The sequence below is a fragment of the Sinocyclocheilus rhinocerous genome, unplaced genomic scaffold, assembly GCF_001515625.1.
Source record: "Sinocyclocheilus rhinocerous isolate Xijiao unplaced genomic scaffold, SAMN03320098_v1.1 scaffold1710, whole genome shotgun sequence".
NCBI classification, from domain to species: domain Eukaryota; kingdom Metazoa; phylum Chordata; class Actinopteri; order Cypriniformes; family Cyprinidae; genus Sinocyclocheilus; species Sinocyclocheilus rhinocerous.
In genome coordinates this window covers 137,916-153,593 of record NW_015650690.1, presented here as the reverse complement: position 1 = coordinate 153,593, position 15,678 = coordinate 137,916, and the positions used below count along the sequence as shown (strand labels likewise).

General features: G+C 37.3%; 3 protein-coding genes across 7 annotated transcripts; 2 read left to right on the top strand and 1 right to left on the bottom strand.

Annotated features, from left to right (window-relative positions):
• The first annotated feature begins 1,183 nt into the window (after positions 1 to 1,183).
• On the top strand, positions 1,184 to 4,654 carry kbtbd12 (kelch repeat and BTB (POZ) domain containing 12). The gene is made up of 6 exons (XM_016517219.1): positions 1,184 to 1,268; positions 1,527 to 2,706; positions 2,941 to 3,211; positions 3,430 to 3,580; positions 3,910 to 4,107; positions 4,246 to 4,654. Exons 2-6 carry the CDS (start codon positions 1,625 to 1,627, stop codon positions 4,413 to 4,415), a joined length of 1,872 nt encoding a protein of 623 aa, XP_016372705.1. The 5' UTR covers positions 1,184 to 1,268; positions 1,527 to 1,624; the 3' UTR covers positions 4,416 to 4,654.
• A 631-nt stretch (positions 4,655 to 5,285) lies between these two features.
• ccdc36 (coiled-coil domain containing 36) lies at positions 5,286 to 8,167 on the bottom strand. Its single transcript, XM_016517220.1, has 8 exons — positions 8,098 to 8,167; positions 7,771 to 7,860; positions 7,453 to 7,618; positions 7,101 to 7,252; positions 6,926 to 6,974; positions 6,730 to 6,817; positions 6,435 to 6,532; positions 5,286 to 6,327 (listed from the first exon to the last, which is right to left on the bottom strand). Exons 2-8 carry the CDS (start codon positions 7,824 to 7,826, stop codon positions 5,308 to 5,310), a joined length of 1,629 nt encoding a protein of 542 aa, XP_016372706.1. The 5' UTR covers positions 7,827 to 7,860; positions 8,098 to 8,167; the 3' UTR covers positions 5,286 to 5,307.
• Positions 8,168 to 9,822: 1,655 nt separating this feature from the next.
• Positions 9,823 to 13,182, top strand: cunh1orf159 (chromosome unknown C1orf159 homolog). 5 transcript variants are annotated; one of them, XM_016517216.1, is made up of 10 exons: positions 9,823 to 9,894; positions 9,977 to 10,022; positions 10,402 to 10,477; positions 10,630 to 10,714; positions 10,894 to 10,980; positions 11,756 to 11,797; positions 11,926 to 12,060; positions 12,235 to 12,260; positions 12,374 to 12,404; positions 12,602 to 13,182. In XM_016517216.1, exons 3-10 carry the CDS (start codon positions 10,415 to 10,417, stop codon positions 12,703 to 12,705), a joined length of 573 nt encoding a protein of 190 aa, XP_016372702.1. In that variant the 5' UTR covers positions 9,823 to 9,894; positions 9,977 to 10,022; positions 10,402 to 10,414; the 3' UTR covers positions 12,706 to 13,182. The 5 variants fall into 5 exon arrangements, with proteins under 5 accessions (XP_016372702.1, XP_016372703.1, XP_016372701.1 ...); XM_016517217.1 differs by having other exon boundaries at positions 9,977 to 10,477; XM_016517215.1 differs by lacking the exon at positions 9,977 to 10,022 and having other exon boundaries at positions 9,832 to 9,894.
• Positions 13,183 to 15,678: the final 2,496 nt, after the last annotated feature.

Genomic DNA, 15,678 nt, shown 5'->3' with positions numbered 1-15,678 from the left:
TAAGCAAACAAAAATATTGCCAATGTGCATGTCATTATAGGAAAAATATAAGTGTAACAAACTGATAATTCTATCTTTCAACTGATAGTTATATCTTTAACTCTTTCAACTGTCTTATTTTAGTGCAAATGCTGACTCAGACTTTCCTCTCTTGTTCATTAGTCGCTAGGTTTTGAACTGATGAACTGCAATGGAAAGTTTTTTTGTTACGGTAGAATTTTCCATTGTGTTGTGCTGCATATTATGAATTGATGACTTTAAAAAAAGGATAGGAAGAGATGTTTTGACGTCATTCATCCTGTAACTTTGCAACACATGAAGTGGTCCTTAAAAGGGCTTAAAATAAATGGGATGGGTTTGTACAGGGAGGGCTAAAGGTTTAACATCTCTCCTCTGTGGTTAATATATTAATTAATAATTGAGTAGACTAAAGTTTAGGCCTCTGTAACAATTACACTTATGTTCCTATTTTTATATTCACAAATAAACATTGGGGAGCTAGGAGCTACAACAAGAAATCAGTCTGTTTGGAGTTATCATAGTTTGGGTTCAGGGGAGAATTTGTACACACACACACTTTACATTCCAAAAATAAATAAATATATAAATAAATGTCACATGTTGGAATAAACATGGCACATTGTAGAGTTCAAAGGCAAATTTACAAAAAAAAACTATTATTTATTTAAAAATAAATTAAATGTGTGTGTTTAATATTGTGCAATATTAAGAAATATTAATTAAATCTCATAGTTCATCATCAATAAAAAGATAATACTTATATTCAGAAATTGCATCAAAAGTAATGGTTAAGCTGCATTAAGGAACAAATGCTTACACATAGATCATAGATTGTGTAGTCACTTTAAGAGCATGATGGGGTGAAATTTGACCTCAGCTCTCATGTACTGAGGGCCTTTACCCGATTTCATGCCAGAAATACCAAAACATAAGCATTGCAAAGACACTAAGCAAAATGACAATAGATATACATAAAAAAAACCTTCTAGACATGCTGTAATATCAAGTACTGTTCAGTGTTCAAAAATACTTGTTGAATGTTTTTCTTGTTTCCCCCCTTTGGTAGTTTGACGAATCATGGTCTATAATTAGCACTGTCGCTTAGCTGGAATGGGCATAGAAGGTTGAGCATGCTCCCTCTCCCTGTGTTTACTGCCAGGCGCAAGGCGGCCAGCGTGTTTGTGTCGAGTGTGGGTAATGGACGAATTGTTGCCTGAAGGCAGACAACACAGGAAGCCAGAGATCTGGTACGATTCACTGATGCATGTGCTAATATAATGCAATAGACTTAGCTTGTTGCCAATAATGTGACTGATACTGCCTTCTTTTGACATGTCGGAGCATTGACCTGTTTAGCTCTGACCCTTAGAGCAAGATCAAATTATTGGTGCATTAAAATGATCTCAATATGATTCTGTGGACTTTCTGTTAAAGAGTGCACTAGTATGTTGCTGCCAGTTATCATTTAGCTGCATTGGCTAATAATTTGTTTTTTATCTCTACAGATACAACTTTTGAAGGACCTCCAGGATGTATTTAGGCTAACGGTAACACTTCTCTAGTTTTAAGCTGTCCAGAGACAAAAAAAACAAAACAAAACAAAATGGATCTGAGAGCCAAGCATGGTTTGACGCTGTTGGAACAGCTAAATCGAATGCGGGATGCTGAGCAGTTAACAGATGTGGTTCTAGTCGCTGAAGGTGTTAGCTTCCCATGCCACCGTGCGGTGCTTTCCACCTTCAGCCCCTACTTCCGCGTAATGTTCACCTGTGGCCTGCGTGAGTGCGCCAACCGTCAGGTGGTGTTAAGAGACATGCCGGCCCCAAGTCTGGCCCTTCTGCTGGAATACATGTACAGCTCCAATCTTCCACTCACCGCAGCCAATGTGCAGGGAATCTCTGTTGCCGCTTTTCTTCTACAGATGGATGATGTTTTCAGTCGTTGTCATATCTACATGATCGACAACATGGATGCTTCCAATTGCCTGGGCATCTATTATTATGCCCGTGATCTAGGGGCGGAAGAGTTGGCCGACCAGGCTCAGCGCTATCTGCGACAGCACTTCACTGAAGTGTGCCTTGGTGAGGAAGTGCTGGAGTTGGAGGCACACCAGTTAGGGGCATTATTGAGCTCAGACGATCTCAATGTTTCACGGGAAGAGAGCCTTTTGGATGTGGTGATGTGCTGGGTGAAGTACTGTCCAGGGGGCATAGGCTCAGAGGAAGAGAACCGGGCCAGGCACCTTCCAGAGCTCTTAAAGAAGGTACGTCTTCCACTGGTGGGTGCAGATTACTTGAAGGGGACTTTGAAACGGAATACGGCACTTCTAGCTGATGCCGAATGTCTTCAGATAATGGAAGAGGCAGTTGAAACAGCGAGCTTGGATTCAGATGCTCCACCCCGTCGACTGAAGCTGCGCTACGGCATGGAGACCACAGACCTCCTGCTCTGCATTGGTAATGACGGCGGAGGCATTCGCTCACGTTATGGAAGCTACACAGAGCGTAGCTTCTGTTATGCTCCCAAAACAGGACGGACCTTTTTCATCACCTCCCCAAGATATGGTGATGCACTTGGATATGTCTTTGCTGGGGTGGTGACTGAGAGGAATGACATTATTGTTGCAGGAGAGCTGGGAGCAAGAAGGATGTCAAGACAGAAAGACAGAAATGTCGAGATTTTCATGTGAGGCTTTGGCAGGAGAAAATGAAAATAATACAAGATATGTTTTCAACATCATATATATGCAGCCAAAAAGATATGTTTTCAACATCATATATATGCAGCCAAACCTTAAACTATTAGAGTACCTAAAATTAAGATTAGAATTTAAAATTAAAATGAGATAAAATCTACCACATTATCACAGACAGTAAAACTTACAATTCAAGAATATAATATTTGCTATGGCCCTTTCAGGTACAACAAGGAAGCTCAAGGATCCTGGAAACACTTGAGCTCAGCAGAGTATCGTGATTCTTACGCATTGGGCTCTTTGGGAGAAAACCTCTACCTGATTGGGGGTCAAATGAAGCTGAAGAACCAGTTCCTCATCACCAACAGTGTTGAGCGCTGGTCTCTTCAGGGTGGACCATGGCGTAGTGCTGCTCCTCTGCCCATGCCACTGGCCTATCACAGCATAGTTCGGATGAAGGGCCGCCTGTATGTGCTCGGGGGACGGACTCCACAGGTAATATACCAAAATAGTGCAAATTTGTCATCTTTATGGTACAATCTGCAAATATATTGCACAAGAAGAGTCATGAGAATGTAACATTGATGGTGCAAATGAAATAAATCACTATAATTCGGAAAATAAAAACAAGTGGGGATCATAGTAACTGTCTGTTTATTGCCTTCTCTCTTTCCCTCTAATGCACCTGTCCTGCCATGTCTCATGAACGACAGTCATACCGCACAGATGACGAGCCTGACCGTATGAGTAATCGCCTGCTTGAATATGACCCAGAAACCAACAAGTGGAGTGAACTTGGCCCTATGAAATATTCAAAATACCGTTGCAGTGCAGTCGCACTCAATGGGGAAATCTATGTACTGGGTGAGAATGTTAACAGGATGAGTACAAAGTAATAACTTATTTTATATAAAGGATCAATTTTTGTGATTGTGGGTTAATATTTCCATACAGTGAGACCTGTGGACTAACTTAATACTGCTCAACACAAGAAACTTATGACAGTAGTTATCATTACAATGGTTCACTCACTTTAATGAAAGCATAATCTTACCTGTGTGAGACCCTGATGTCATTCTTCCAAAACGTTGCTTGTTTCAATTTTACATTTGTTGATTCACCTTAAGGGGGAAAAAGTAATAAAAACAACCTAGGCATAGCCCATGAATGAATTTCAGTGTCTCCTCCTGCAGGTGGTATTGGGTGTGAAGGTGTGGATAGTGGCCAATCACGTCACTGCCTTCATGTAGTGGAGATCTACAACCCTGATGGGGATTTCTGGAGGGATGGTCCTCCTTTACCATGGCCTCTCCTATCACTTCGCAGCAATGCATCAAATGCTGGTGTTGTTGATGGAAAACTTTATGTCTGTGGATACTACAAAGGAGCAGGTAAAATATGTATTGTAATATGAGTATCAGTTCATTTACTTCAGCCTTCAACCTGATGTTAAATTAATGCAATCACAAAATTCAATTCAACACTCATTTACAACATATAATTAAACATGTACTCCACTCTTTTCCAAGATCGTCATGATACCATCACTAAAGACATCCTGCAGTTGGATCCCTGGGAAAATGTATGGATTGTGGTGGCAAAGCAGGCTCTGATGCACGACAGTTATGATGTGTGCTTGGTGGCAAATCTGAATCCTCGTGGACTCATGCCCCCTCCTGCTGACTTGGTAGAGGAATGACAACACTATCTACCCAACAGTGATTTCCCATAAAAAAAAAAAATCATTTTTTTTCATTCACAAGACAACTGAAAACTGTAGATATAGGGAGAGGAAGGCTTTCATAAATAGTTATGAAACAATTTTAATTTATAATGCTGCAAGTGCATTAGTGATTATAATATGATGTTTTACATTTTTGGATTTCAGATAATATTACCAATAGCTGAGGTATATAGTATGAGTTAAGATACGTGGATTTGAGATACTCACATCATTTACAGCTCAGATTAAGTAACACTCCAAGAAGCAGTGCTAAAATATGATGTTACTTTAATAGCAAAGTAAATATGTATTGCAGAGTTGCACAATATAGTACATGCACTGTAACTTTAAGCAGTCAATGCAATTTATTAAACATGTTAATTTGTAAAACTTAACAATGGCTAAATCTATGTCAAGTTCCAACTGCAAACAAAGTTGAATATATTTGAAAACTGTTTTATACCTGTTGATGTTATACTAGGGTTGTCTAAAATATTTGTAAGACCTAAACAAATTATGCACAAATTTCTCGAATATGACATGCCTAAGTTACAGAATGTGCTTGAATGTTATTGCTTTAGAGTCATACGGCATGAGAAAAACAGAACAAAATTCTTTCAGATGTAGCAAAGTCTGCCTATTTGTCTTTTTGTTTTTATAATCCATACTTCAAAAAGAATCAACAAGGTAAAGCAACAGAAGAGGAACATGTCTATAGCAAGGAAAGTGGTTAGAGAACAAGGTTTGCATGTTCACAGGCAATTTCAAGTTAACTTACAAAAAAAAAAAAAAATGAACATAGGAGATACTCTAAATAATTTCTCAAATGTAAGTGTAATCAGAATACAGAATGAAAGTATTCTGCATCTTATTCTGAGTCATTAGTGAAGTCAAAAAGCTGCCAGAGGCCACCTTCTCCTTCTATGACACTAGCTTTAGGTTCAGGCACCACATTTTCCCATTCAGACATCTTGTATTCCACCATCATTTGGGAGCGGTCTGTGTCCTCAGACCACAAACTGAAGGGGTTTAGTGGTTGTTCAGCTACACACCTACTGACTGGTTTTACGGTGGCTTGCTGCTGTAGTTTTAAGCGATTCTCTGCAACAGACTTGTTGGTCATTTTCCAGTTGTCACCAAGAGAAGCCAAAGGTATTCTGTCTTTTTGTTCACACTGAAGGTCTTCATTCTGCTGGCTGTCCTTTGAGAAATTTGCTCCTTTTTTTCTCACTGGCTGTCTTTGTGGGAGAACCAGGGCTCTCTTTTTCCCCCTGTAATTTAGTGGTTTTTGGCGCCTCTTAGGTACTTTCAGTGGTGGCATTGCATCAGTGACAAATTGGTTCTCTCTCACATGCAGTGGTTTTTCAGGCTTCAGGTCTACATTCTGTCCCCAATGGTCCTCTATGGATGCAGTGGACTGAACATCCACATGTGGGCTTGAAGGTCTGGTCTCAACTAATTGTGTGCCCCATAAACTCTGCGAAGCATCAGGGAAAACCTCCTCTGTGACTGTCTGCTGTCTTTCTTCAGGCAGAACGTGTGCATTTCTGTTTCGTGTCTTCTGTGCTGTGAGTGGACACTGGTTCTGCTCTGCTGATTTTCCTGAATAAATGACAGGCCTGTTGCATATAATCTTGCTCTCGTGTTCTTTTTCAGCTGATATGACACAGAACCTCTCTAATAAACCAGGTGATGTCTGGACCTCACTGTCAATCATTCTAGCAGAGCCAGGTCCTGTCATCGGCTTGTGAATAGAAATCAAAGTACTAAGCTGAGACAGAATTTTTCCCAGCATGCCCTGCTCCTTGCTCTGCTCTGCTTTAAGATGTTCCAGATCCTGTTGGAGGTTAAGCATGCCTGAGCTCAACTCTTCTGCAGCCAGACTGCTCTGTTTAATAGAAAATAAATGTGGCTTTCTTACCGATGCCAAAATAAAATACATTATTGAAAGCTTTGCATCTATTGCCTCTGTTATACAGTATGTGCAGTCCTTACCTTGGCATCCCTGTCTCCCATATCTATTTGTGTTTGGCTCTGCAGAGTCTCAAACTGACATGTTATACCTTCTTTCACACTGTTTAAATAACCTTCAACTGCAATAGACAACAATGTCATAGGTTATAAATATATAACATTTACAACATTTAAAATTATTTTTAAAATTTGTATCTGATCAAAAAGTATCTTTAATGATATATCTGTGGAATTTAGGGTGCCAGCATGGGCTAACCGTTAAGAACCATCTGCATATAGTTAAAAGAATAAACAAAACATAGGAACAAAAACATACTTGTTTTTGAAAAAGTACCCAATTTCTCCATTACAAGTTTGGTTATGTCATTACTTCCATCAATGCGATTTAACAAAGTCTCTCTGGTCTAAAAGGGAAGAGGTAAGTCAATTATAGTATTGAAACCATGACTCTGTGCAATATAAACATTCTAAATGTGTTAAACACGCATGTGTGCCCTAAGTACAATGCTTACATTTTCCAGAGATTCCTGCAATTGTAGAATTCCATGAGTGAGAATTTCCCTAAAAAGGGAAAAGGTAATATTAAACAATACGTCAGGACAGAACCAAAGCAACGTGAAAAATATAAATAGGAAACTACAATAGAATAGTTTTTCATTGCACAAGGATTAAGACTAGGCTGATTACCTTTCATATTTTTCTTTGGCTTTTCTCTTCTCCTCCTCAAATTTGTCCAACATGCCAACAAATTTGCTACTAGTGAAGTTTGAGATTTTGCCATCACCACCAAACAAAAACGGCTTCGAACTATAACTGCTGGACACCATCATTTCCTTCATCTGTAGAGGATTTTTGGAATTAATATGAAATTTAAAATATTATAACATTTTATAGACAACATCACATTAATTTTCATGTATTAAAGTTTTGTGGACCAAGGAAAAAAACAATCAAGTACATGTTCATTTTATTATACCAGATAAAACATGGCATGTTCTACAGACCAAATAAATAGATAGTTTAGGCCTGAAATATTTACCTCCTGTGAGGTAACGTTAGTATGCTGAGAACCTCTGCTCTGTCCACTTATCTCCTGAGTAAACCCTTGTGAATTGTCAGGCCACATTTGAGAGCCCAACAGAAACTGGGAGTCACTCAGGCTGGAGTAGTCACTGGTTCCCGGACCCTTAGCAGTTTTTATCCCTCTATAACAAACAGAGCGCAGAATACACATAAACATAAATATAAACACTACATTATTAGACGCTATTTCAAGGTAATTGATTGGGTAAGTGTAAATAAAAGTAAAAGTTAGCTGACAAATTCTCTAGTACAGAATTCAGTTATGAGACGTTACCCAGAAGTTGCGGGGATATTCAACATCTCTTTTATATTCCAGACATTGGGCTTCATATCCAGGCTTTCAGTGTCAACACATTTATTTCCACTAGAAATAATAAACATGAAATCAAAACTACTACAAAGGACTTGTATTTTGATTTAAACAATGACTTTTGTTTTCAAAAAATATTGTCAAATTTATCTGAGCGAACGTCAAATGTCAAAAATGACGGTTCACGCGCGAGGTCGACGTCTCCCGTCATTAAAGCTCAGCTAGTTTTCATGACTAACTAACGTTAGCGAGAAAACAATCGTTAGTTAATTTCTAATAAGTGATGCTTACCAGAAATGTACTTGTTTGATATGCAGTAATGATTCTGAGGCAACGTAAGTAAATTCTGGCGCGCGTTGATGCTGGCAGTTACGGTTTAATGAAGCTACGTGTACGTGACACTTTTTAACAGACTGCAGCAGTTTTCCCGGGCTACAGAATTTAAATAGTTCACGCAGCCAGTAAATATTTACACCTACATTTCTCCATTATTTCTAGGAAAGATCGATAGGTGGCGCTATTTAAATCCTTATAATGTGAGCGAAAATATTGTAGTTTGTATCACAGTATAAATTAATGATATTAGTTTTTTAATGTTTATTTCATTTTAGTTTGTATGCAATTTTTGCACACATCTATTCAGTTATTAATTAAATATAATGACATTAATGACATTATGATGAGCGAACGTCAAATGTCAAAAATGACGGTTCACGCGCGAGGTCGACGTCTCCCGTCATTAAAGCTCAGCTAGTTTTCATGACTAACTAACGTTAGCGAGAAAACAATCGTTAGTTAATTTCTAATAAGTGATGCTTACCAGAAATGTACTTGTTTGATATGCAGTAATGATTCTGAGGCAACGTAAGTAAATTCTGGCGCGCGTTGATGCTGGCAGTTACGGTTTAATGAAGCTACGTGTACGTGACACTTTTTAACAGACTGCAGCAGTTTTCCCGGGCTACAGAATTTAAATAGTTCACGCAGCCAGTAAATATTTACACCTACATTTCTCCATTATTTCTAGGAAAGATCGATAGGTGGCGCTATTTAAATCCTTATAATGTGAGCGAAAATATTGTAGTTTGTATCACAGTATAAATTAATGATATTAGTTTTTGAATGTTTATTTCATTTTAGTTTGTATGCAATTTTTGCACACATCTATTCAGTTATTAATGAAATATAATGACATTAATGACATTATGATGGCATTGTACAGTGACTCGTGTAGCTAAATCTGCCAGTTATATGCTTGGGACATTAAAAAGCTTAGTGCGGGGGTAGTCTAGGGCAGTGAATCTCAACCTTTTGGCGTACCGGACCCCAGTCCAATTCAGAACCATCCTCAAGGACCCCCAGAACAAAATTGACTCGTATCATTTGTGTCTTTGTGAGGACCAAATTCAGTCAAGTATAATTCAAGTTGGCTGACTTGTCCAGTATTTGGCCATATCATCAGCTATATTGGATTTTTCTTTCATGGGAACATGTCATGTCAAAATATACAACATTTTATACAAAAATTCATACTTTATACGGACCCCCTGGCCTTATGTCAAGGACCACTAGGGGTCCACGGACCCCTGGTTGAGCAACACTGGTCTAGGGTTACTGACTAGTCGATCAATCGCGGTTCACCAATAAACCGAGTCGTTGTTGAGAGCTAATAAACTGTATCCTAGCAACCAAAACCACGAAAGCTAATGTCTTCATAATAAAAGTCATAGCGTTTAGAAAATGTAAAGCAGCTCATTCTGATACTGCATCTCACATATATGTCCATTAATTTCACCATGAAAATACACCGATATGTTTTTGAGTAGAAACTCTTTTAATGCCACAATGAGACATAAAATCTCTAATCTTACAACGATATTAATTTCTGAGATATGTTTCTTACAATAGTTACTAAATAGAATTCGCATCACAACCTGAGCGTAAATTATTAATAAAAATTATATAATAAAAACTGTCTAATAAGCTACAACAGTGAAAGACTTGTATTTTGGCAGTGCAGTTTATTAATCAGGAAGTAAAGTACCGTTGTCAACAGATTTCTGACACATTAAAACTTGCGCAACACAGGTAAGTTCACGTTTTTAATATCATAAAATCTGTTTTATGTCGTCGGTGAACGAAACAGTAATGGCTTCTGTTTTAATTATAGACTGTTTTGTATCATGGCATCCTAGTTATCCATACAGCAAGCTAAACTAATTAGCCAGCTGCTCAGTAAATAGGCTGTTGAAGAACTTGTTTGGTGGGGTAGCTTGTTTGTCGTACAGTATGTCTTAATAACTGGTGGTAAAATGCCATTCTTTAGAGAATATACACCCACCAACCGAGAAAATAAATCTGCATTACCAGTGTAGAATTAACGCCTCGGAAGTGGCCAGTCGTGAGATGATGTGTTGTGCAATGCTCTCAGAAAACATTGATGGCTCACACTTGGTGTTGCCTCACCCCTACAGTTTTATTTAAATATATAAAATAACGGTAAATTTATCAGAAAACGGCTTATCTCCAACTGTGGCATTTTAGAACATAAACACAATGGGTTTCAGATCCATATTGACTCCATCTAACCCACAGGAGTAATCTCATCATGAGTAGAGTCTACTACATCCTCAGTGCTGCTCTTTTTGTGTTAGAAATTCCAGAGACCAAGGTATCTCTTGCTTTTCTCTTCAGGAATCTTTTCACAACATTCAGTATGTGAGAGTCATAACTATTGTGGATACATTGGTTACTGTAATGCTCTAAAACGGAATTTAAGATCTCTTCCAATCTTGATGTATTTTGGATTTGCATGTGTTTCAGGCGCTGCTAGAAAACTCCAATGACTGTTGTGAAAGAATAAAGAGAATGAATGAAACCTGTGTGAATACAACACTCTGTGATCCTGGTATGTTTCTAAAGTAATATCATTAGTAAAATTTAAACAGAGCTGCAAATAACTGTGCCTTTTTAATACAACATGAGCAAATTAACACATGAGCACATTTTGTTTCTGTGTAATGTTATATGTAATTGACATGCATTTGGTATAAATTATATATTTTGTAACCTTGAATCCTACTCTAGGGCTCCTTCAAATTCAGGAGAACAGTACAACATTTTGTGTGTCCTGTGACTCAACAGAGCAGGGCAATTCAACTTTACTTAACAATAGTAAGTGCTGTCACATTAAAGAACATCTCTATATTTTAGAAGATTGCTTGTGATGTATTTATTTTTTTAAGCAAACACACTTTATGCACATGCATGCATCATTCCTCTATCTTGCTTGTTGAAATGTTTAAGAAATAGTTCACCTAAAAATGTAAATTTGCTGAAAATTTACTCACCTTCAGGCCATTCAAGATGTAGATGCATTTGTTTCTTCATCTAAACAAACTTTTAAAATTTTGCATTACATCACTTGCTTCACCAATGGATCCTCTGCAGTGAATGGGTGCCGTCAGAATGAGAGTCCAAAGAGCTGATAAAAACATCACAATAATCTACAAGTACTCCACATAACTCCAGCCAAATCAAGTAACATTTTGTAAAGTGAAAAGCATTTTTGTAACAAACAAATTTAAGATGTTTTTTACTTCAAACCGTTGCTTCCGGCTCAAATATTACTACATAATCCTTAATATTGCTTTCTCCAGTGAAAAGTCGCCTCGTTGGAATCAGAAGAGAAATATGCACAAATCAAGCACCATTTACTAGGGAAAAAATCTAATTCTAAACAAATATGGCAGCGGATTGTGATGTGAGAGGACAAAATGGGATTCACTGGAAGAAGCGTTCATTTCAGGGAGTAAATATTAAGCAAATTTTCATTTTTGGGTGAGCTATTATTCCTTACAAAGCTAGATGGGCTATTTTTTATGTATTTCATTTGTTATATATAATATATGTAATTAATATTATGTATATATATTTTATCTTCCCCTAGCAAGGACTAGTCACATTTCAGTACCTTTAAACACAGTGATTGGTAAGTTACTACCATTGTTTAATGCTAGTTATGTGGACAGCCCACAAAAAAAACAGCTTTAAAAAAAATTTCTATATTGATTTGCACTCAGGCATCTCATTTTCTGTGCATTGTGTCTGTAATGGCAGGTGGTCCAGGTGTAGCAGCTTCTGTCCTTCTAGGAACTCTACTGATCAGCCTGAGTCTCATCCTATCGGTTGCATCTTTCTTTTACCTTAAGCGTTCCAACCGCCTCCCTGGTGTCTTCTACAGGCGCAATAAGGGTAAAAAAAAAAAAGTCTTAAAATCCATAAATATGTAAATCAGTTAAAGCTTTGGTTGACTTTGTTTACCCAACTGTGTTGGATATTTTATGTATTATTATTGGTAGTGTTTTGGAGTGTTTTTATTCAAGATGAATTATAGGAGAGTTGTAAAATTGTAATTTTATATTTCAGCTTTTATATTCCAACCAAGTGAGAAGGTAAGACATCTATAATCATTTTGTTTTTTTTGTCTAAATATTTTTGATGTTATATAAACAAACACACCATTGTGTGGATACCAAAGTACTAACTTGTTCATTTTTCTAACAAGGCTGTCATGATTCCTGAAGCTACATCTTCAGGTAGGAGAAATTTTAACTACTGTATAATCTGTATTTTAAATTTAATCAAAGTTCCAAAGTGGTGCTGCATTCTAAGTCCAACTATGCTAAATTCCAAAACATCTATTGGGAATATCTGATTATTAAAAACTTTTACTTGCTCTGTTTAATGTATACTGTAGGTTGAATGTGACCCTTATCTTTTAAATCATCTACAGTTCGCAAACCAAGATATGTCAGGAGGGAGAGGCCGTCAGCAACATCAGCATCCAGCAGTGCTACTGTGGCAACAGAGGCAGTAACCAAGGTATACAATGTGTGACCAGCCTCCAAGGGCCAGCTATGAGCCCCCAATAAAACATGAGCCTGTTCTATAGCACTGTTTTCTTATAGGATTTACTTTTTTGGTAAAATTTTCCTTTGTAGGCAGCATGAAGAAGTGATATGTCTTGATGTAGGCTTTATCTTGGAAACCTTTTCTCTTCACTAAAGCCAGTTATTTATTTCTATTTATATATTTTTCACATAATACGTTGTTCCTTTTTTTTAAGAGACCTGGTGTTGCACTACTAGAGTATTTTTGATTGTTAAGCTATAATTCAGTCTATTAAGTTGTTTTTTCAATGAATTTTGTAATGTTTATATTTATTACCAGTATTTTTGTGTAATATTGTACTTTTGAATCTTGTGACATTGAAACTAGGATCCAAAAAAAAAAGACTTTCGCAGTTAGTCATATTTGCACACAACCTACTCCTCAAACCTTATCAAAGTTAAAAAATTAAATAAATAAATAAATGGACATATTTACCATTCAGTTAAAATAATTGTTTTGTACCTGTATACACAAATAATATATTTTCTATTAATTCTGTACCGTTTCCACAAATTCCATTAGCACTTATTAATGCCATATACATATGCTGGAAAATACACTGTATGAGCATTGACAATGCTCCTGGCTTGGGTTTCAATGTTAACAGCATATTCATGTTCTACTAACAAGTGTGCATGAAATATCCACTGTTAACAATGCCACATTCCTCACTATATTCAACATAAAAGATTCTGGCTTGCACCAAAGGTTTTCCCAGGTAAATAATAATAAATTCAAATTTGCTAGGCCTTAAATTTGCAAACTTGCTGTTAATACACAGTATATAAGTAAAGTTGTGGAAAAACTGTTGCCAAACACAGTTACCTACTGTATTTATCCCATCTTTCCATTGTGTAAGACAAAGTGCCATTAAGTGAATGTGCTAATGAATGAAGACCTATAGTCACCATTTTTGATTTTGTACATTTTATACAAAATTGGAATGTAAAATTATTAAAGAATTTTAGTAAATTTATCTTGTTTCTTGGTTGGAAAAACAAACAAAAAGCTTGATATCATTGTAGTGTTATAAAGAGAGTGATACACTGGTATTTCTATAAAAGGAGTCAAAATCAGTTACCTTTTTTACTTTATTTTGTAGTCGTTTATTGCAAATAGTGGCCTTTAAAATGCCATATCATCCCCTATGCCTATATATTTATGATTTTCTGTGTAATTTTTAGGTTTTCTCATTTGTAATAATGGTTCTGTTTATTTAAAGGATTATTATGATTTTACTACACATTTTCTACTTCATTTTAGGAAGGGTATTTGAACATTGTTTTGTGAAGTTTCAAATCCTTGGTATGCTGGATTAAGCAAAAGCTAGGAATGTTTACTTAAGGTGAAGGTAAATGATGTGGTTTCGTGGGGATACGTCAGTGATACTGATTCTAGAATATAACCACTTAAATTCAACCTATTTCTCGTGTCATTTTATTGGCTGTTGTGCAGCAACTGGAAAGCATGTCAATAGATTTTGTATATGAATTGTTTAGATGGATGTTGAGGATGATGAACTTTTTTTGTATGTTGATGTCCTAACAGAGTGAGTATTGATCACATATTGAGTCATATTTGATGAAGATTTCAGTGTTTACAGAAATAAAAGATATTTTGATTTATGAGAAACCGTTTACTTGTATTTACTTAATATCATATCCTTGCAAAATGTGATTTAAAAGGTGATGCAAAGAGCCACAGTGCACAAAATAAACAGTCCAGGTGGTGGCTGGTGTTGATCATTAAAGACTCATTTGCCATATAGAGGTTCTGGGAAGTGGTAGAGTAAGGGCATGGTAGTTATAAAACTCTATATAGCATTTTAATTGCTGGCGAGTATTTTCATTGTGTTATCATCTTCAGAATAATTATTAAAATGGTAAAATATTAGGTTGAACTTGTCAAAAACAGTATCAGGAAAGCGCTCCTGTGAATGTGACCAATCACCAGTTTACAGATGTCTTTGGTAAACAGATGGAGGGACTTTGATCCCATTTACCTATAATATTATAAGCACTTCCTTATAAGACACAATAGTATCAGAATAGAGCAAGTACCACGTGACTGTCTTTCCATTAGCTCAGTCCTCTGGGATGTTTGTCATGTCTCACTATTTAACACAAGTGCAAATATACGCATTTCTAAGGAATTATTTAAAGCATTCAGCACAAGTGAAGTCACAACATGACTTCATGACACAACAAAACGTACTCGGTTACTAACGTAACCTCGGTTCCCTGAGATACGGGAACGAGTACTGCGTCTGCTAGACGCATATGGGAAAAAAGCCTTTTTCTCCTGAACTGAAGCCTTTTCATTCACGCAGTGAAACTGCACGGCCATTGGTTCGTGCAGTGTATTAAAAACGAACCAATGGCTAGGCAGCAGAGCTGCACGAGCCTATGGCGACGAAGCCCGCCAAAGCCCACCAGAATGGCAATATCTGGCTATATAAGCGGGCGTTCGCCACAGGATTCTCAGGTTACTTCGACTGAAGCGACGACTGAGTCGTGCAGCTACATAGCACGGCTAGCAACGCAGTACTCGTTCCCGTATCTCAGGGAACCGAGGTTACGTCAGTAACCGAGTAAGTTCCCTTTCGATACTACACTCGTACTGCGTCTGCTAGACACATATGGGAACACAGTACAATCACTCCGTGCTAATGTAGTGGAACGACTAAAGGTATAAAACTTCCATAAGCAACCAATGTATAGAGAGAAGTCAACAATAACCCAAGGCTAAGACGGGCTGAGCTTCCCGAGGTCACACCCGGCCTGGTTAATCGTTCCAGAGTACTCCTGTAACTTCGACACCCAGGGGTCGAGAGCTAACAGGTGAAACAATGCCAGAGAACTTGGGCGTGATATGGCCAAGGGCTCTCTGCCAGATCTGTTTACGCAGCGCATGTCACTT